Below are 20,989 nucleotides of genomic sequence, written 5' to 3' on the forward strand. Positions count from 1 at the left end.
ACTGCGGGTGGAAGGTCATGACTGAAAAAGTGCACAAGGGGGATTCTGGGATTCGGGTCATGCTGTGTATCTTGATCGGGGTGCTGGTTCCATAGGTGTATTCAGTTTATGAAAATTCACTGAGCTCATGATATGTGCACTCTTCTGTATGTATAGCACACTTTGACTTAAAATGTTTAAAGACTGACCTGACTTTAAAAGGCCAGGTGCTATCACACCAGGGGGAGTGGTCAAGGTGGAGGCAAAGAATGGAGGGAGGATAGCAGGTGTGGCGAGGTCAGGTCGACTGGGTCGTTAAGTCCAGAGAGGCTTGCAAAGGAAGCAATAAGCAGGAGAACTCCCAGTTCCAACTGGAAAACTGGAAACCTAGGGTCAGAAGTAGGCAAAGGGATCAGAGTTAGCGACCCTGGGCAGCAGTGTGAGCACCAACGACCAGTGCATGTGTTAAGACAAGGTCACTCCATACAGGAAGGGGTGGAGGAACACAGAGAAAATGGTTGCGTTCAACCAGAGGAGGCTGCATTGCGTGACCCTTTGCCCACCTGTAGCTGTAGTCACCTCTTTCACCAAAGTATTGCCACGCCTGAATTTCTACCCTGAGAGCATAACTGCTTTGGGAAAAGTGTTGTTGGGAAGAGGTACCTGCGTACCCTTCTTAATACATATATATGCTGCATCTTCCATTAATTATTTTAGCAAATGTTCTTTTCCCTGACAGAACTGTGGCAGGTTACCAAAAGGGAACACAAAGGAGGTAGCGGCAGAGAACTGAAGTCTGGGACACGATATAGAAAAAGCAGGCTTAGGAGGACAAAGGCCACCAGATCCATATTTTGCTGAAGGCTGTTGCTTTGAGCTAGCTTTCTCGCAAGCAATGTTGCAAAGCCTAGAGATTCTTACTGCACCACCATCACTGACTGCGAGTTAGTGTTGTACATTAAACCAGTTTGGTCATTCAGAACTCAGCTCAAATAGGTTAATTCTAACATCTGAATAACACAGTGGCTGTGCCACCTTTTTGATACAACATAGGGCCATTCTTGCTTGGCCCACTGTTTTTGTTTTCACCTTCAGGAAAGTGGCCTCATGGAAACTGGTGTTTCTATGGTGATGGAGATAACACATTTCTATTGTATTGATGAGACATCTGTAAGATCAGCGTGGGCTCCCCCTAGGTGAGTAGGCCTATGGATTTTTCTTTCTCTTAAATTATGCACATATGATTTTACAGGCACAGAAGAGGACCTAATGAAAATGCAATGTTTTTCTTTAAAAAAAAAAAAAAAAGGCACCCTTCAGTTCTAGTCTTATTCCATGGAAAATAAGCTTCAAAACCACGAGCATCCCTAGTTAATCCCCATCAGCTTTGTCCCCACCAGGTGGGGAGCCACGAAACCTGCTCCTGTCAATGGCTGCTAAGGAATGCTACCATCACCTGCTAATCCTGGAGGCTCTGGTGCAATTACATTTCTAATCTGAGGGTTTACATGAGAATATAAATGAAAGGAACAGCTTCATTTGTATCCAGCATTCTAGAAGTACAAGGTTAAACTTCCCTTTGAATTTTCAGGCCCTCCACACACCAGATACACCCTAATTCACCAGTGTCCTGCTCGTGTGTGGCAGCACCAGGTAGGGTCCAATCAGGAAAACCTACCTGGAACCCCTGCCATCTCCTCTGCTGCAGACCCTATTTTGCCAGTGACCTGACTAAAATTGCATCAGCTTCCTAACCAGCTTGTCACTCTGTTAGCTACTATTGAACTTGGCGGGTAGCCAGACATAAAACAAAAACAAAAACAACAACCAAAAAACCCCTAGTTGCATACCCACCTCCCTCCCAACTACCATAACAGCACCCCTTCATTATGTGTGCTAGTGTTTCAGAAAGTGGTTTTTACATTGAAATTATGGGCAATTCTAGACCAGTCTAGCCCAGAAGCATATGAAAAATAGTAAGTCTGAAATCCCATTGAGATCCTCACCTCTGATGACTAAAGCAGCTAGATTTGTTAGTTTCATTCTGTCAAGAAGATACATGATAATAGAGAGCTCTGCGATCCCACCTCTCAGGCAGAGAAACAGCTATTTTCAACTCTCCATCTCCGTGGAAGTCCCCCTGTCCAGGATGTATGCATCTGTAAATACATGAGCATGTGCCCATTTTTTTAAAAAAAAAACTATACTGAGTCTTTTGTCAAAATGAGGGATGTTTAAACACCCAGCTTTCTATAGCTAGGAGAACAGCACCTATCTCTTAAGAGGACTGCAATGTCCTCAAAACCTATCTCAAAATCTTTCAAAAGTTCTCAGTTTCAGTAAGATTACTGAACCATCCAGCTAATCCAGAACGTCACAATGTGAGCTGTTTCGGTCACCAGCAAGGAAGTAGCCTGATGGGAGCAAAAGAGAAGCCTGCTTCTTAAATAATGGGTAAATATACAGCTCTCCCAAAATGTTCTAGAGCTTTGGTTCAGAGAGGAGAGGAGAGGAGTAACTTTTATTATGTCCAACTGGTCAACCATAACCTATTATTTCTGCTATTTTTTTTAATCTCAAAGATTTTTTATAAAACATCTCCAAGCTTCTTGTACCCAAGAAAGAATCTCTTGTTTTTACTAAGAACTGAGTCAGTGAATATTAAAATGCAAGATGGCAGGAGAATCTGTAAGGCAGAGGGGAGCTGCCATAGTCCTGTGGCAGGACTCACAGGATGGCCAGAATAGAAGGACTTGGTCAAAGGCCCAAGTCACACTGAGCAGGACACAGAAAGGACTTGGCTAGATCGAGACACAGCAGAATTGGAGAGGCATGATCCTTCAAGAGGGTCAAGTGCAAGGTGCATTTGCCCCCACCTCCATACCCCTTCATAGCTTTGGAAGTTGGAAGGCTTGGATCACTTTCACCCCCCACCAGGCCCTGACCAGTACAAGCGAGCCCTGTTTCCCAGGTGATTCACAACCTGCCATACAGCATCTCAAGGAACACAACGTCATGTGCAGCTCTCAACTTCTAGACACAATTTTGTTCTATCCAGAAGGTATTTCCTTAATTCTCCAGCAGTGCCCTTACTGAGTAAGAACTCCTAGCAAGTCTCCTGCAGCTTTGGGGTAGCAATTTGGAAAGTAGAGCAACTGGATATTGTCCTTTTAAAATATCATTCAATTAGGTCTTTTGTAATACATACAACTAAAGAGATAGCCTTACCAATTCTAAAGAAATGGCTAGTGCATTTCATCAAAGGCACAATAATGGAAACATTGATTCACTCCTCGCCACAAACATCTTCCTTTGATGCTGCAGTTACCTTACTACTAGCACTTTTCATTTTCTCTAGAAGAAACCAGCGCCTCAATACATGCACATCAGAGAAGGCAGCAGTCTGAAGTAAGACATTGGTATATCAATCTCAACCACCCTTGCATCTTCATCTGCTGCTCCATGGCATCCCTCTCCTTGACCCTAAACCAGTAAATTACCCTGAAATAAAGAAAAACTCTGCCGTAACCTGGATGCCTGGATGATGTTTTATGGCATCTCTACAAACGTTGCCAGGGGATCATCGGCCTCCTCACACCATTTATTTAAGAGTGGCTGGGCGCTGGTTAGAGACTTTACGGACCTGAAGAACACTCAGCCACTTCACACAAAAGATGCCGACAAGAAAGAGAACTTAAGGAAGAATACATCCGGAAATGTGCAGTGTGATTAGAAAAATCCAGCAGCTCCCACTGCCACATTTCCAAATATCTTTACCAAGTGAAAAAGGAACCACCGAGTCGGAAAGTATCTTGAATGCATTATATCCACAAGGGTACTTCACAAGCAATGCCGTAGATGTTCTCAGTGCTGTGGAGTTGGAGAAAAAGAAGAGTTCTTCTATAGACACAAGGCATATTGCATTTGGTTTATTAACCTCTTGGCATGAGACGTCGGTTGCCTCTAACCTAGATTGTCTTTGCATAAGTAAACACATGGGTTAAGGGTTCTGAGTTTCATCTAAATAAATTACCATACCATTTAACATCCAAATGATTTTTTTTTCAATGCATCTTCAAAATTCCTAGCTATACTAAGCATCTAAACTCACAGACTATCTGACATTTGGCTAAGTCTTTCATACAATATCCACCTGATGTCATGAAAGAAATTTATTTGCAATGGCTTTTGCTCTGCAAATGTCATGTGGGTGTCCTTAGGGAATTGCATTTAGCACCTGGCGCCTACCATGAGGCTCTATTAATGAGAGATATAAAGGTTATGTTGAAATTATTGTTTAAAGGTGCTGACATCTCTCACACACACACACACACACACACACACACACACACACACGCACATGCACACACACTCATTTACAAATTATATATTCAAATATATACTGAAGAGCAACCGTTTCAGGACTTAAGGGAGAACAGAGAGAAGAAGCTATTTCAACCAAGGTTATTCTGTAGATATCTCTATGCAATATAGTGTTCATAATTATCCATTTCCTTTCACTGATTGAAACATTGTTACACAATAGTTTGGCATCAAACACTGTACTAAGGTTCTGGAGAAAGCAGGAAATACAAAGAAGAATTAAGTCTCTTAGGTATAAGTTGATCAGCTATAAAGGGCTCATTACCATAGCACCAATGCATTCATCCACTAATTCATTTGCCTAACAAATACTGATGATCAGTAAGTAGCAGGCACTGTCCTAGGGTCTGGTGCTACAACTGTGAGTGAAACCAGACACCGTCCTGCCTTCCTAGAGCTTGCAATCTAGTGAGAAATACAGATGATGCCAAATTCATATCAGTCAATGGAAAATCTCAACCGTGACAGGTACCCTTGAAGGGAAGGGTGCATAGCCTTACGAGAAAGAACACCAAGGGGGATTTAACTTTATCAGGGAGTTTAGGGAAGACGTCCTGCAGAAGTGATGCTACATCTGAGATCTGACAGTGAGGAGGTGTACTTTAGGGAAGAAGATCCCAGGCCCAGGAAAGGGAGCAAGGGGGACAGCTGGGGCGGGGAGGGGACTGAAAGATGGCCATTGAAAGGGAAGTGCTAACAGTGAGTCAGGAGAGAGAAGGAGGAACCAGACCAAGTAGGTGCTAATAGAGCCTACTACGGAGGACTTTGGTCTCTTTTTCTGCGAGTAATGAGAAAATGCTGAAGGAGTTTAAGCAAAGGCATGAAAAGATCTACATTTGGGAAATATATTGTTCAGGTGATAGTATGAACACATACTACAGGAAATATTAAGGATACCTCCTAGGTTTGCAACTAAATGAGTACAATTAGGGAATACTGGAAGAGAACCAACTATGCTGGGGGAAGGTCAAGAGTTCATCTTTGGAATATGTTGAATCGAGAAGCTTTTGAGATATACAGGAGACAAGGTCAAGTACACAGCTGGATGTATGGATCTGAAACTCAAAGGGAAGGACTCATTGGGCTACTCTATCTTGGATGTACTTTTAGAAAATAATGAAATGGGTCTTCCCTGGTGGCGCAGTGGTTGAGAGTCCGCCTGCCAATGCAGGGGACACGGGTTCGTGCCCCAGTCCGGGAAGATCCCACATGCCGCGGAGCGGCTGGGCCCGTGAGCCATGGCCTCTGGGCCTGCGCGTCCGGAGCCTGTGCTCCACAATGGGAGAGGCCACAACAGTGAGAGGCCCGCGTACCGCAAAAAAAAAAAATTAAAAAAATAATGAAATGGACATGTTTGAGGCTTCCCTCCCTCTGCTAAACTGCGAACAATGGTTATATTCCAATTCAAAGCAGCAGGTGTGATGGGATATTCCTAGACTTGGAGTCTGACAACAGCATCCAAGCCCTGGCTCCTCCAGCTAGTAGCTGTGTTTGAACAAGCACCTTAGCTTTTCCGCACCTTTGTTTACTATAGTTCCATAAAATTATTATGGATATACATTTCCTACTTACAGCACAAGGTTGTTTTAAAGGTCAAATGAGTAAAATCATAGAGGAAACTATCTCAAGCCTGTGAAATGACAAATAACATTGTCAATAAATGAAATATATCTGCCTGCATATTTTGATATGAAAGACTAGAAAGGAAAGTTTATCAGCTGCAGACACAATCAACGTGGTTGGAAGGATACAATATCACTGAATCCCCTCCAACATCTGGATTGACTAAGCAAGTGCTTTTCACCGGGTGGCACCTGAGTGACAGGACATGAATGAAACCGGTATTTGTTCACCTTTTGATCCAGACTGTAGGCCAGCACCCAGTCCTCTTGCTTGGGGTGAAAGAGCAGACTCTGGATATAGAAGGTGAGCCGGTATTTCTGATAGGTGGCCCCTTCATCTGAGCTGATCAGTAGGCTGCTCTCCATCTCAGGATCACTAAGAAGCATGATCTAAAGAGAGGGGAGAGGAGAAAATATAGACAGAGTTAGCAGGAGAGAATAAATACAAGAAATTAAGGCATAAATATAAAGTCATCTGTATTTGTACAGCACAGCACAGAAAGGGGCATCTGGGCCTCTAGATGAAATATTGATATTTTTCTAACCCAATTTAGTCCCTCATTGCCGAATTGAGCTAAAATACTGTTCAAGGTTAGGTCTGCATACAAATGAGGATTCATTTTTTTGAGGTCCTTCTTTTATTTTATTTTTATTTTTATTTATTTATGTTTTTTGCGGTACGCGGGCCTCTCACTGTTGTGGCCTCTCCCGTTGCGGAGCACAGGCTCCGGACGCGCAGGCTCAGCGGCCATGGCTCACGGGCCCAGCCACTCCGCGGCATGTGGGATCTTCCCGGGCCGGGGCAGGAACCTGTGTCCCCTGCATCGGCAGGCGGACTCTCAACCACTGCGCCACCAGGGAAGCCCGAGGTCCTTCTTTTAAATACCTTCATTTTTGATGTTTGTACTTGTACTTTTAAGTACTGGAAGTTTATTCCCGTGGTCCTCTGTCCCCTGACCTTAGGAGCATCACACCTCTGCTTCCTCATCTCCCCTCAGTCAATTCTCCATGTCACTCTTCATCACGCTACTGCTCTTACTACTCTTTAGTCATGAAAGAGATCCCACTGTTTCGTTCTTTCTAAACTGTTTTAGCGATGTAATTGATTTAAGTGGTTTCATGACCCTTTTGCTCTAGATGTTTTCCAAAGCACATATCCCCAAAGGCCTTTGGGACAAATATTGATGCTCAGGAAAGTTTGTCCTCCCCAAGCCAAATGGACAGAGTGGTGTAGTGAAAAGGCTTTGGCACCTGAAAGAGCACATTCAAGTATCAACACTTCTGTGTCATACTGTCACCTTGAAAAGCTACTTCACCTCTGGAGGCCTTGGTTTCCTCAACAAGAACTGGGTCTGACAATACAAGAACTGGCTTTCAATGCTTGGCATAGTGTATATTTTTGACAAGTGATAGCTATGGTTACTATTTAAAAGCCCCTCCAGTCAGTGCAATTTGACTTCTACTCACAGGACCTCAGTGGCATTGGTCTCACTAAAGGTGTGAGTGATTTTCTAGTATTTAAATCCAATAAACACTGAGATACTCAGACCTAGCTGTCCCTTAGTTAAACACTTAGCAGTCTTTGTTACCACTGACAATTCCATCCTTCTGGAAGCATTTTCTTCCAGGGGCTTCTGTAACACCACACTTCTCTGGTTCTCCTTTCTACCTCTTTTGAATACTCAACTTTCCCTGATTACCCTTATAATATGGCTATTCCTCAACCCTCAGTTTTGACTTTCTTCTCTTTTCAGTCGACACACTGTTCCTCGGTGACTACTTCCACCCTCACTTTTATTTATTTTTTTCGTTACCACCTTTCTGGAGACAACTCGTAAATTAAATGTCAATCTGAGGTCTCCTCTGAGTTTCAGACTTGAAAACTCAGCTGCCTGGTGCCTTCTTCTATTTGGATGTCTCACAACACCTCACACTCAGCATGCCCCAGGCTGTACCTCAGCCAAGCCCTCTTCCCCCCCAGGGCTTCCTGGTTCAGTGAGTGTTTCCACCAACCGCCCATCCCATGAGAAGCCAAGCGCAACACCATCGCTAACTCTGTTTCTCTATTCACCTCCTATAATTAATTAGTCTCTAAGCTCTGCGTGTTCTACCTACTCACAACTCTAAAATCAGATCCGTTCTCTCCCTGCCCATCATGATTGCCTTAGTCCAAAATGTGACCATCTCTGTATTGGATTCCTGTAAGACACCCCTAGTCATTCTCACAGCTTCAACCAGTATCCCCCTCAATTCACTTTGCACACTGTGGCCAGAATAATCTAAAACCATTCAGTGGCTTATCTCTGATCTTCCTATATTCTAAAATTCCTAAAATAGCCTGGTATGATCTGCCCCTTGTGTATGTGTTTGGTTCCATCAGCAACAAAGCCCTTTTGACCTTTATCACCCAGCTCCACCCAACTTCTTTGAATTTCCAATCTTTGCCCAGTGACTGAATGAGTTTATTTCCTCTTATAATTTGTCCTGTCTTGGGCTGTACCGCCACCAGTTATTAGGGCTACTGCTACACACAGTCTGCACCATGGGGTCCAAAGTACCGAGTAAAGTAAAAAAAAATTTCCACACCTTATAAAACTATTGAATATTAGGATTTTAAAAATTTACCCATAGTATATATTAGTATTATGAGGTAAGCTTTAAACAAATTCAATGCCTTTAACTGCTAGGATTCATAGTGATTTTCCTCTTTTATTCCTTTATAGCTTCCAAGACAAGTCTACTTTCTTTTTCTCAAATACTTGCTTTGGCTTCATTGAAATAAGTTATTACTAGTTATCGGCAAATTTCTGAGAAATGGGTGCAGTATAGTTTTTTTCTTTTTTTCCATTCATGTGTGAATAACCTAGGGGAAAAGCTCTTAGATGGGTTATTCATAGACAATAACTTTCTCCTCCCTTGGCACTGCGAAGGGTAGGGACTACTGGTAAAAGCACCCCTGCTGCCCTTGAAAACATCTAAGAGGATGCACCCATGCTCCTCGCAGAGTCTGCAAGGACAAATATACAGGGAAAGAATGAAGCTGTCATAACCACCTTCTCTTGCTTCCTGGCACGTACCGATGAGCTACATAACAGGCAATGAAATCATTTCTCCCCTGGTGCAGAGAAATTAAACTGCTTATTTTATGCAGGTATAAAGAAGCTTCATGCCTATGATTTTAATTAGAAGGTAAGACCAACATCATAAGTGAACTTTTATTTTATATACCATGAGTTACAATATACTGAATAAGGGTTACCATCAAATATCTAGTGCAATGTACTCTCTTCGTCCAGCCCTGTTTCTTCCTGCACACACGCTACACACTTGCATACACAAACACACTAAGCCGCACACAGATGAGGCACATGTGTGTGCACACGTACGCTTACACATATATCACTGTGGCACATATACACATGCACACGTACAGAAACACACTTATATTTAAGGTCTATTGAGATTGTGTGTTGGTTTTAGGGTGCTTTTGTTGGCAAGAGGACATTTTTATTGCAACCTTTCTCTGACATTCTCATCAGAAATCCTTTTTTTTGCATATACCCTGAGAAAACCATAATTCAAAAAGAGTCACGTACCACAGTGTTCACTGCAGCACTATTTACAATAGCCAGGACGTGGAAGCAACCTGAGTGTCCATCCACAGATGAATGGATAAAGATGTGGCACATATATACAATGGAATATTAGCCATAAAAAGAAACGAAATTGAGTTATTTGTAGTGAGGTGGATGGACCTAGAGTCTGTCGTACAGAGTGAAGTAAGTCAGAAAGAGAAAAACAAATACCATATGCTAACACAGATATATGGAATCTAAAAAAAAAAAAATGATTCTGAAGAACCTAGGGGCAGGACAGGAATAAAGACGCAGATGTAAAAGACAAATACCGTATGCTAACACATGTATATGGAATTTAAGAAAAAAAAATGTCATGAGGAACCTAGGGGTAAGACAGGAATAAAGACACAGACCTACTACAGAATGGACTTGAGGATATGGGAAGGGGGAAGGGTAAGCTGTGACAAAGCGAGAGAGTGGCATGGACATATATACACTACCAAACGTAAGGTAGATAGCTAGTGGGAAGCAGCCGCATAGCACAGGGAGATCAGCTTGGTGCTTTGTGACCACCTAGAGGGGTGGGATAGGGAGGGTGGGAGGGAGACGCAAGAGGGAGGGGATAGGGGGATATATGTATATGTATAGCTGACTCACTTTGTTATACAGCAGCAACTAACACAACAATGTAAAGCAATTATACCTCAATAAAGATGTTAAAAAATATCCTTTTATATACTTTGATATCACTGGCAGTGTCTGTATTCAATCCTAGTGTCTGAGAAGAATGGAAGGAGGGACATAGAAACCTACATGTTTTGGATCCTAACCTGTGCTGGGCACTTAACAGGGTATTTTATCGAAACCTGAAACAAATTATGTGACATATCATTACTTGCATTTTACAGGTAAAGAAACTGAGGCTCAGAGGAGGAAAGCAACTTGCCTATTACCTCCTCTGATGGACTCCAATGCCACCACCTCCTGCCACACACAAACTAACACTAATGCTTTTGTGGACCTTGAAATCTTAGCACTTTGTGCTTTACCAAGGGACAAGGGAATGTCAGAGAAGCAGCTCTTTATTCTTTTTTAAGCAACGCTAAGAAATCCACACACCAAAAGCAGTTTTAAGAAAGCCCCTTTCCTCCTCTAACTCATATCCACCTTTGGCCAAGAGGACATGAAGAATTAATGAATAGGAAACCAAAGGAGAAATAGAATGGTAGCGCTAAAAAAAAAAAAAAGAAAAAAAAAGAAAAAGAGGGAACCATGATATTAACATAAATAGAATCAGAAACCAAAGCCTCAGCAGAAGTTAAGCCTCAGGGTAAAATATGTATATTGTGTATGAATCTACGTAACTACTTCTATAACTACATATACAAAGAAAATCATCCCATGTCCACCAAGATTGTTACTGGGAAGAAGGGATTTCAAAGGTAAATGCCTAAGAGGGCAAAGCAGGTAAACTAAGTGAGCAAAGCAGATAAAGCAAAACAAGGAGTGGTAAGAACTATGCCGAGGGGCTTCCCTGGTGGCACAGTGGTTGAGAGTCCGCCTGCCTATGCAGGGGACATGGGTTCGAGCCCTGATCCGAGAGGATCTCGCATGCCGCAGAGCAGCTGGGCCCGTGAGCCATGGCTGCTGAGCCTGCGCTCCGCAACGGGAGAGGCCACAACAGTGAGAGGCCTGCGTACCGCCAAAAAAAAAAAAAAAAAAAAAAAAGAACAATGCCGACATGGAAAGTATACACCTCTCCTTAAAACGTTTAAAATGAGATTGTTACAAAAAAAATTTTACTCACATTCAATCTGTCTGTGGACTGAATTTATGAAATAGGAATGTGACTCTTGGCATAGTTATGACAGTTTGATCCTACAGACCCAAAGAAATTACCACCCTTGCCTTTGAATCTTTAATTGCAGGGATATACATATAAAATTTATGGCAATACCTGTTAAGACACCTGTGAATTCTGCATTTATGTGATTTTGCCAATATGAGCAGGGAAGGGTTCCCACTGGAGATTTTTTGTTTTGTTTTATTTTGCTTTTGCTTCAGTTTGCTTTGATTCTTTTTCTAGCTTGTCCTGACACAAGATCTGCAGTGGGTGTATGCACGTGCTGGAAGAGGAGAAGGGGGTCTTTCATTTCGGGTTGAACAGAGTTATTAATGCCATAGGCTCTGGGGGAAGGTGTCTTGAGTTTAAATCTTCAGTCTGCTACTCTATGTGTAAACGTGAGGATATTACCCAGTTTTTCCAATCAGTTATCTCACCTATGAAAAAAACAGATAATAATTATCTCTAACTCACAATGCTCTTGAGAGGATTAAATGAGATGAGGATTAAATGAGTTAATGATTAAAGAGCTTAGCACAGGGCCTTAATGGCTAAATAAACATGAACCTGGATCTATAATCACCCAGGATAAGAGCACAACTGAAGTCAGAAGTGATGCCAAGCAGGTTGGAGATTTGGGGATTATTTGCCTCCCTCTTGGCTCCCTGAGTTTTGTAGGTAAAAACCAAAGGGATGGGTGGTGGAGGTAAAGGGGGAATGCTGTTCAATGTGTATAAAGCTTCAGGCCTGCAAGACGATCAAGTTCTAGAGATATGCTGTACAACTCTGTGCTTACAGTTAACAATACTGCACTGCGCAATTGGAAGAGTTTGGTAAGAGGGTAGCTCTCACGTTATACATTTTAGTGCCACAATTTTTAAAAAATGTGAAAGGATGAGGGAGAACAAAACTACAATTTACACTTATTTTACATTCCTAGTAACATTTTAAGAAAAACACACTCTATTAGCAAATAGCAACACCGCCAAAATGAACACCGATCAGTAGGTAATCGTCAATTCACTAAGTACCATTGCGCTTTGAATGACCACTCTCATCTCTTCAATGGGAGGCTCTGGCCCATGAAGGAATTAAACACACCACTGCCTTAGGGGTAAGAACCTCATACAACCTGTCTCTATGGATTTGGGCATTTATGGTACATGAATTGTCTGTATCTCAGATTAGAGATGGACAAGTTTTAGAGTTTATCAACATACAGATGGTACAATATCTTTTTTTTTTCTTTCTTTTTTTGGACCAGTAATTCTTTTTGTAGGAAATTCCTGGGAAACTTGAATAATGGTGGCCCTAATTTTAATGGCGGGTTGCAAATTACAAAAGACACAGATGTAAGTCAGGAATCAGGCAAGGCTTTGCTTCAGCAACTTAGATTTTCAAAAGCCTATAAGCTTATTTGTGTCTAAACCAGTCAAACTTAGTATTGAAGATGTCAAAATCCTCCCGAGAAATATTTCCAGAATGCCCACCTTCCTGCTGCTGGGTGAGTCTTATAATACCCAAATTGTAAAATTAATGAATATGTTACTTTATTCAGTTGCCATGCTCTGTTTCTCCTGTGTGCAATCTATAAAATGGGGTGAAAGCTATAGGTTTCCCAGTCTCTTACTCTGCCAGAATCCCAGAAATGCAAAGGAAACAAATTGTAGTTCAATGCTTTGAAAACAGTCTTTGAATAGGAATAAGTAGATTTCCTCTGAATAGAAAAGCAGAAATGCTATAATTTACTGTATAATTGAGTCCTAATGGGAGACTCTTAGCACAGCTAGTGCTCAGTAAGAAATAACAATAATATCAATACAAGCTCACACAGAATATAAGAGATATTCTTTAGGCTGACCCCTAAACCTACTGACATAATCAATATGTTGTTGAATATTGACTTACACACAAGTAAAGCCTGTTACAGATAAGGGTCTTAATCACAATATAACAATATACCAGTATTCGCTCCCCACCGCCCATCTATCTATTTATCTCTCTACCTAACATCTCCTCTTATATCAGAAGTTATAGCTGGCAAGAAAGGGGGTTGCCCTCAGGGGACATTTAGCAATGTATGGAAACATAGTTTTCTATTGAGTTATAATTAACATACAATATTAGATTACTTTCAGGTGTACAACATGGTGATTTGTATTTTTATACATTTTGACATGATCACTGTAATAAGACCAGATACCATCCTGTTACCAAACAAAGTTGTTACAATATTATTGACTACATTCTCTATGTGTACATTACATCCCCCATGACATTTATTTTATAGCTGGAACTTTGTACCTCTGATCCCCTTCACCTATTTCACCTATTCCCCCTCCCCGGAGACATTTTAATTGTCACAACTAAGGTCAGGAAAGAGAGTAACTGGCATCTACTGGGTAGAGGCCAGTGATACTATTAAATAATTACAATGCACAGGACAACACTGGACAACAAATAATTATCTAGCCCAAAATGTCGAAAGTGCTGCTACTGAGAAAACTTGTTACAATATTTGTGCGTTTATAAGTATATATATATATATATATATATATACACATATATGTATACACACACACATATATGTATACACACACATATATCTTATTTTGGGAAAAATTTGTAAACTACATATACATTTTTCAGGTAGAACATCAATTCATATTTATGTTTATATGCAAGTCCCTTTCACCCATTAGTATTTATACATGCCATTCTCTTTACCAAGATTAGACTCCTCACCTTTCCACTCCAACCCATTTTATTAAGCATATTTCTACTTGTCCTTCAGAACTTAACTCAAGCATCACCAGTAAAGCAACAATCATTGAGGCCAATCAGCAAAAAATATATATAAAAATCCCAAATCAACAACAGCAAAAAACAACTCAATTAAAAAATGATCAAAGGACTTGAATAGACATTTTTCAAAAATATACATATATAATATATATCTGGTGAGGATTTAGGGAAATTGGAACCCTTGTGCATTGTTGATGTGAATTCTAAATGGTGCAGCTGCTATGGAAAACAGTATAGTAGTTCCTCAAAAAAAATGGAATTACATATGATCAAGCCTTTTCACTTCTGGATATATGCCGTAAAGAATTGAAAGCAGGATCTCAAAGAGATATTTGTACATCCATGTTCAAAACACCATTATTAACAATAGCCCAAATGTGGAAGCAACCCAAGTGTCCACTGATGGAGGAATAAACAAAATGTGGTATATACGTATAATGGAATATTATTCAGTCTTAAAAAGGAAAGGAATTCTGACACATGCTACAACGTGGATTAAACGTAAAGACATTATGTTAAGTGAAATAAGCCAAAAGACAAACACTGTATGATTTCTATTAGAGTACCTAGACTAGTCAAATTCATAAAGACAGAAAGTAGAAAAATGGCTGCCAGAAGCTGGGGGAAAATGGAGAATGAGGAGTTGCTGTTTAACGAGCATAGTTTCACCAGATGGAAAGAGCTCTGGAGTCTGGCTGCACAACAATGTGAATGTACTTAACACTACTGAAATGTACATCTAAAAATGGTTAAGGTGGTAAACTATAGTTATGTGTATTTTACCACAATTTTAAAAAAAACGCAGAAAGAAAAATATAAAATTAGATATGAGGGCTTCCCTGGTGGCCCAGTGGTTGAGAGTCCGCCTGCCGATGCAGGGGACGTGGGTTCGTGCCCCGGTCTGGGAGGATCCCACATGCCGCGGAGCAGCTGGGCCCGTGAGCCATGGCCGCTGAGCCTGCGCGTCCGGAGCCTGTTGCTCCGCAACGGGAGAGGCCACAACAGTGAGAGGCCCTCGTACCAGGGGAAAAAAAAAATTAGATATGAGATGAGATAAAACAACTTGCTAAGAAAATGTGAAAACTAATCAGACGTATAAACACTATTTATTCAACCATTATTTACAGAGTCCTTACTTTATGCCAGGCTGTACTATAAAGACTAAGATAAGAGCAATAAGCAAACCAAATGAAAAACCCTGCCCTCAGAGAACTTGCATCCTAGTGAGGGGAGAACAGACAACACACAAACAAAGAGGTAAAGTGTGTAGCTTATCAGATGATGACGAGTCCTTTAGATTAAAATAAATCAGGAAAGGAGGAAGGAAGTACTGAAGGGGAGGGTCTGAAATTTGAGTAGCAGGGTCAGGAAAGGCCTCACTGAGAAGGGGACATTTCAGAAAGGATGTAGGAGTCCACTGAGCTAGGACAGAGCGACGGAAGTAGAGGGTTGAGCATGGGGGCAGTAGGTGATATGAGCACCCTGGCTTTATCCCAAGGGATGTGGAAAGCATTGGCGGGCATTGGCAGGCTTCGAGCAAGGTGATGTATGCTGTGGCTTGTATTTTGATCCTTTAACTCCAGCTGAATAGAGCATTGTGGGAAGTGGGGGATAGCAGGTAAAGAATCAGAGAGACCAGTAAGAGGCCACTGAAATGATCCAGGTGGGAGAGGCTGATGATGGAGTGCCGTCTCAGTTACTGAGATGTGGTCCATCTGTGGGGATAAAGGAAAAGTCAAAAAGGTCTGCTTACAGATGCGCTGTAGGGAGTAAGAGAAAGAGAGGGGTCACATTAGAAAATAAAAAGGTTTATACCTGTATGTTCCTTTCAGTGTTGTTTATCATGATCAAAACTTGGAAATAACTCAAATGGTCAGGTAGGTTTTTGGCCTGAACAAGTGGGAAAACAGAATTGCTTGTTTATGAGACAGGAAAGCTTATGGGAGGAGCAGATTGGGGGCTTTGGAAATGAGGAATATGATTTTGAAAAGGCCAGGTTTCAGGTGCCTAATAGACATCCAGAGGGGCTGATGAGTAGACAGCGGATAGAGTGGGCTGGCCTGCAGATAAGAAGTTAGGAGACTTCAGTGTTTGAACAGCATTTAGACATGAATCTGGAGATCACAGAGACAGCAAATATAGATAGAAAGGAGTCTGAGAACTGGGCTCTAGCACACTGTTTAAGGGTCAAAGACATAAGGAAGAACCAGAAATGAAGTGTGAGAAGGAGAAGGAAGACCCAGAGAGTGTGACGTCCTCAAAATTTGAAACCAAGAAAAGAAAGTGTATCAGGAAAGAGAGTGTCCAACTGTGTCAAATGCAGCTGACAGTGCAGTAAGATGAGTTCTGGAGAACCGACCACTGAATCTAGCAATGTGGAGGATATTGGTGACCATGGCCAAGACAGTGGAGTGAAACATGCAGACAGTCAGTGTTGATGCAAGTATACCTTGGCATGACTGTTCTGAAAGCAATGCAGCAAGATGGAACAAGATTCATAAATATTCATACCTTTGACCCTGTAACTTCTCTTCTAGGAATCTGTCCAAGGAAACCATCAGGGACCCAATAAAAGACTTATGCACCTGTGTGTTCATCTCAGCGTTATTTATAACACCAAAACATTGGAAACAAACCAAATAGCTGATAGAATAATTAAATAAAGTAGGCTAAATCCATTCAATGGAATATTATGCAGCTATTAAGTATGAATTCAAATAGTTTTATGACACGTGAAAAATAATCGTATGTGGAAGCCGTGCATGAAAAGCAGGCTGAAAACACATGAGGCATAATTTCAAATTTGTTAAAAATTGTTTCTATCTCATGCCCACATTTATGCACAAATGAACAACTGGAAGGAAAAATTCACTCCATGTTAACCGTAGGCATTCCTGTGCAGCAAGATCATGAGTCATTTTCATTTTTTTTTCTTACACTTTTCTATTTTTTCCCTATTATTCTGCTATTCTGCAATGAGCAGATATTACCTGCTCATAAAAATGAAATGTTTCTCTCTCTCTCACCACACCTACACACACTTTCCCATTAGCCCTTTCGAGAATCCCAACAGGATCATGCTGCCCGTTGCCTGCCGGTGGAAAAGCTGAGAAGCTGGACAAGTATCTGTCCACACTGCATGCACTGCTCTGAGTGCAGGACAGGCATGGGTGAAGGCGGGGTAGCTACCGAGGGTACCTCACTGAGAAAGCAACGAGAGCACCTCCCAGGCCAGGGAGCACTAGTCTTGACCTCCTCTCTAGCAGGAATCCTGGTTGCCCGCCCCACCCATGCTGTAAACCATCGGGCCTGCCTTGCACTGCACGATGGCTCTCCCCTGGCCCAGCTCTGATCACGATCATGGCATTTCCTCTCCGTAAGAAACTCCAGTACCCTCAGCAGGTCATGAAAACCAAGTCTGGCACCTCAGACACTCCGTAAGTGTGCCCCACACTGTGCTCAGGCTTGATCTCTACAACCCAACCATATACCCTAGCCAAGCACTCCTCTAACATTCCTATCTTTGCTAGTGTTCCTCCTTGCCTAGAAAGCCTAGCGTTTTCCCTGGTCCATGCCTTCCTTCCAGGCCCTTTTTAATTCCCTCCCTTCCATGAAGCCTCTCAACTGCTCCAGGGGAACGATCTCTACCTTCCATGAACTCCATTGGCAAATTCGTGATCACACTGAACTATGGCTTCATGTTTAAAATATGTGAAAAGTTATAAACACTTTATATATTTTAACATATTAGTTAAACTTTGTTTCACTTGCATTCATCTCACTTTGCCACCTAGATGTTAAGTGTCTTAAAGACAGAGAGTGTCACTGATACCACATCCCCTGGTCTTTGCTGTGCTCAGTGAAGCATGCTCAATCAATATCTGATGTGTGGCTGAGTGAAAGTCGCTCAAGGGTTTCAAAGTTTGCTTGACCAAATGTTCACTGTATTGGATCTGTGGCTTACCAGGGCCCTGTCCAGAGAAGCCGGCTCCATCTCAGTAAGAGCAGTCAGCAAACCTTTATGTGGAGCAAGCACTGGCCACTGGCGGTCCAGGTATCACCAGCCCTACCTGTGGTAATTATCACTTAGGGCAGTCTCTCTGTCAATCTAGTTCCTCTTTGTCGAAGTCTAATACAGATAAGTTAATAAACTGATGGCCATGTTATTTTTCTGCAAGACGTTCAACTCCAATATTTTTTAAGAAAGCAAGTCTAACCCTGGGAGAGAAGGAAAAAGAAGTCTCATAATTTTTTTAAAAAAACCTGAAATCTATAGGATTGGGTTGGAAGTCATTTTCATTACTTTTGTTGAATTATTCGTACTGTTTTGTTATGGTCTGACTTGAGGGTCTTTGGTTTATTTGTTTGGTCTCTGTCCATCTTAGGAGCACTAAAGAAAGATGCATGTACTCCTGAGAGCGGATGGAGGGTGCTGAGACATAGGTTAGATGGGACGAAGGCGTAGGATTTGGTAACCAGGTGTACTGGGAAAGGTTGTGAGAAATATCAAACTAGCTGAATCGAGATCATCTACATTATTTGCTGTTTCAAGCACCCAACTTCCTACTGTGCACATGTGGGACCGCAGTGGAAGCCCAGAGTTAAGAATCGCTGCTCAGAATCCTAAAATCAGAAAGGCAATGACTATATGAAGAGAGAAAGAAAAAATGCTCACAGCATGCATATTACCTACCACAAAAGAAACTTAATTTATAAGCATCTTGTTGAAGCTGTGGGGGAGGAAGATCCTGAAAAGATTCTAGCGCACAAGGGATGGTAAACGGAAATTAACTGCACTGTACCCATTATGACTAATTTAAGAATCGCAGATTGTCAGTGATACAGTATTTATTTAGTGTGCTAGCTTTAGTATTTCATTCAGTGAACATTATAAAAAAGAGACAAGGACTTTTATAAGTTCACCTGCTAATCCTATTTTTCCCATTGGATCTTAAATTCTTCATATGAGAAGCCTTCAAGCTAGGCAATTTTCAAGGACTTGACCCTACTGGGATTAGCAATTTGGGAACAACTATTCTAGTCAGGAGAGGCAAGACAAGCAATAGGTTATCCCAAGGAAAACAATCAGGGGAGTAGATATGCTTGGAAGTGTCCTGTGTCCCGGCCTAGTTGGAAGAGACCATGCAGTGGAGAGCTTCATTAGCATAGGGAACAAGGTCCCTACGTTCCGTTCCGGGAACATCTCCTGGCTCAGTAAGAATGCTGAGCATGTGAACAGGAGCTGGAGTTAGAGCTCAACTCCTCACTCCCCATCACCGCCCACACTTCCGAGGGGCAGGGATGGGCTCACATACGGCTAAATGCTGGATGTGATCAACAGGGAGTCAGGCAACTTTCTGAGGCAGCAGCCCCTGGGGCCAACGGACCCCCTAAAAGCCAGGCTGTCCTAACCAGTGGTACCTCACAGTCCCGCACTGCGGGACTGCAGTGCGGGAACCGTCCTAAGGAAAGGAAATGGTGGCACTGAGCCCATTCGGCCAGACCAGAGACATTTAGCTCCCAGAAAGAGTGAAAATGAAAAGGAACCAGACCCTGCAAGGAGCTGGGCAGACCCTTGATCTGTGCTTTCCACCCCCAGCTCAAGACACCTGCTGTGCATCCCTTCACCCTCAGCTGAAGTTAATATTGAGGCCTTCGCGTGGCATTGCATTTTATATTTGGCCAAGTCCTTCCTCAGCTATTTTCTCCTCCATCCTCACTCTGCTCCCTGAGGAAGGCAGAGCTGGCATTATTACCCACTGTATTAGTTCCCTGTGGCTGGAAACAAATTAGCACAAGCTTAATGGCTTAAAATAACGTGATTTTATTATTTTACAGTTTGGGATCTCAGAGGCCCAAATGGGTCTCACTGGGCTGAAGTCAAGGTGTCAGCAGGGTGGCATTCTTTTCTGGAGGCTCTAGGTGAGAATCCTTGCCTTTGCCAGCTTCTAGAGGCTACCCCCAGCTCCTTGGCTCCAAGCCCCCTTCCATCTTCAAAGCCAGCCATGGCCAGTCTAGTCTTTCTCATATCACATCACTCTGACCCTTCTTCCCTCTTACGAACTGTTGACTAAAAAAAAAGCACAACCTAAAAGTTGAGAATTATGTTTATTTGACAGACTTGCTGAGGACTTAAGCCTGGGAGGCAGCCTCTCAGTTCAGAGGGACAGCTGTGAAAAGGTCAGGGAGGAGCCAGGATGTATAGGAGTTTATGCAACAAAAACCAGGCAGTCCAAACATTAAGAGATTACTGTTAGTTAAAGAAAAAGCAACATGAAAGGATGCTCAACATCACTAATCATTAGAGAAATGCAAGTCAAAACTACAGTGAGGTATCACCTCACACCAGTCAGAATGGCCATCATCAAAAAATCTACAAACAATAAACGCTGGAGAGGGTGTGGAGAAAAGGGAGCCCTCTTGCACTGTTGGTGGGAATGTGAATTGATACAGCCACTCTGGAGAACAGTATGGAGGTTCCTTAAAAACTACAAATACAACTATCATATGACCCAGCAATCCCACTACTGGGCATACACCCTGAGAAAACCATAATTCAAAAAGAGTCATGTACCACAATGTTCACTGCAGCTCTACTTACAACAGCCAGGACACGGAAGCAACCTAAGTGTCCATTGACAGATGAATGGATAAAGAAGATGTGGCACATATATACAATGGAATATTACTCAGCCGTAAAAAGGAACAAAACTGGGTCATTTGTAGAGATGTGGATAGACCTAGAGACTGTCATACAGAGTGAAGTAAGCCAGAAAGAG

General features: G+C 42.1%; 1 protein-coding gene across 5 annotated transcripts in view; it reads right to left on the minus strand.

Annotated features, from left to right (window-relative positions):
• The window catches only part of SORCS3 (sortilin related VPS10 domain containing receptor 3), a 612,586-nt gene that overhangs the window by 269,049 nt on the left and 322,548 nt on the right, over nt 1-20,989 (minus strand). For all 5 annotated transcript variants that reach the window (XM_060286394.1, XM_030865557.2, XM_060286392.1 and 2 more), the window contains exon 4: nt 6,216-6,374. In XM_060286394.1, the coding sequence (XP_060142377.1) occupies nt 6,216-6,371 (156 nt within the window). In that variant the 5' untranslated portion in view covers nt 6,372-6,374. The remainder of the gene's footprint in view (nt 1-6,215; nt 6,375-20,989) is intronic.

Source organism: Globicephala melas, chromosome 16, assembly GCF_963455315.2.
Source record: "Globicephala melas chromosome 16, mGloMel1.2, whole genome shotgun sequence".
NCBI classification, from domain to species: Eukaryota; Metazoa; Chordata; class Mammalia; order Artiodactyla; family Delphinidae; genus Globicephala; species Globicephala melas.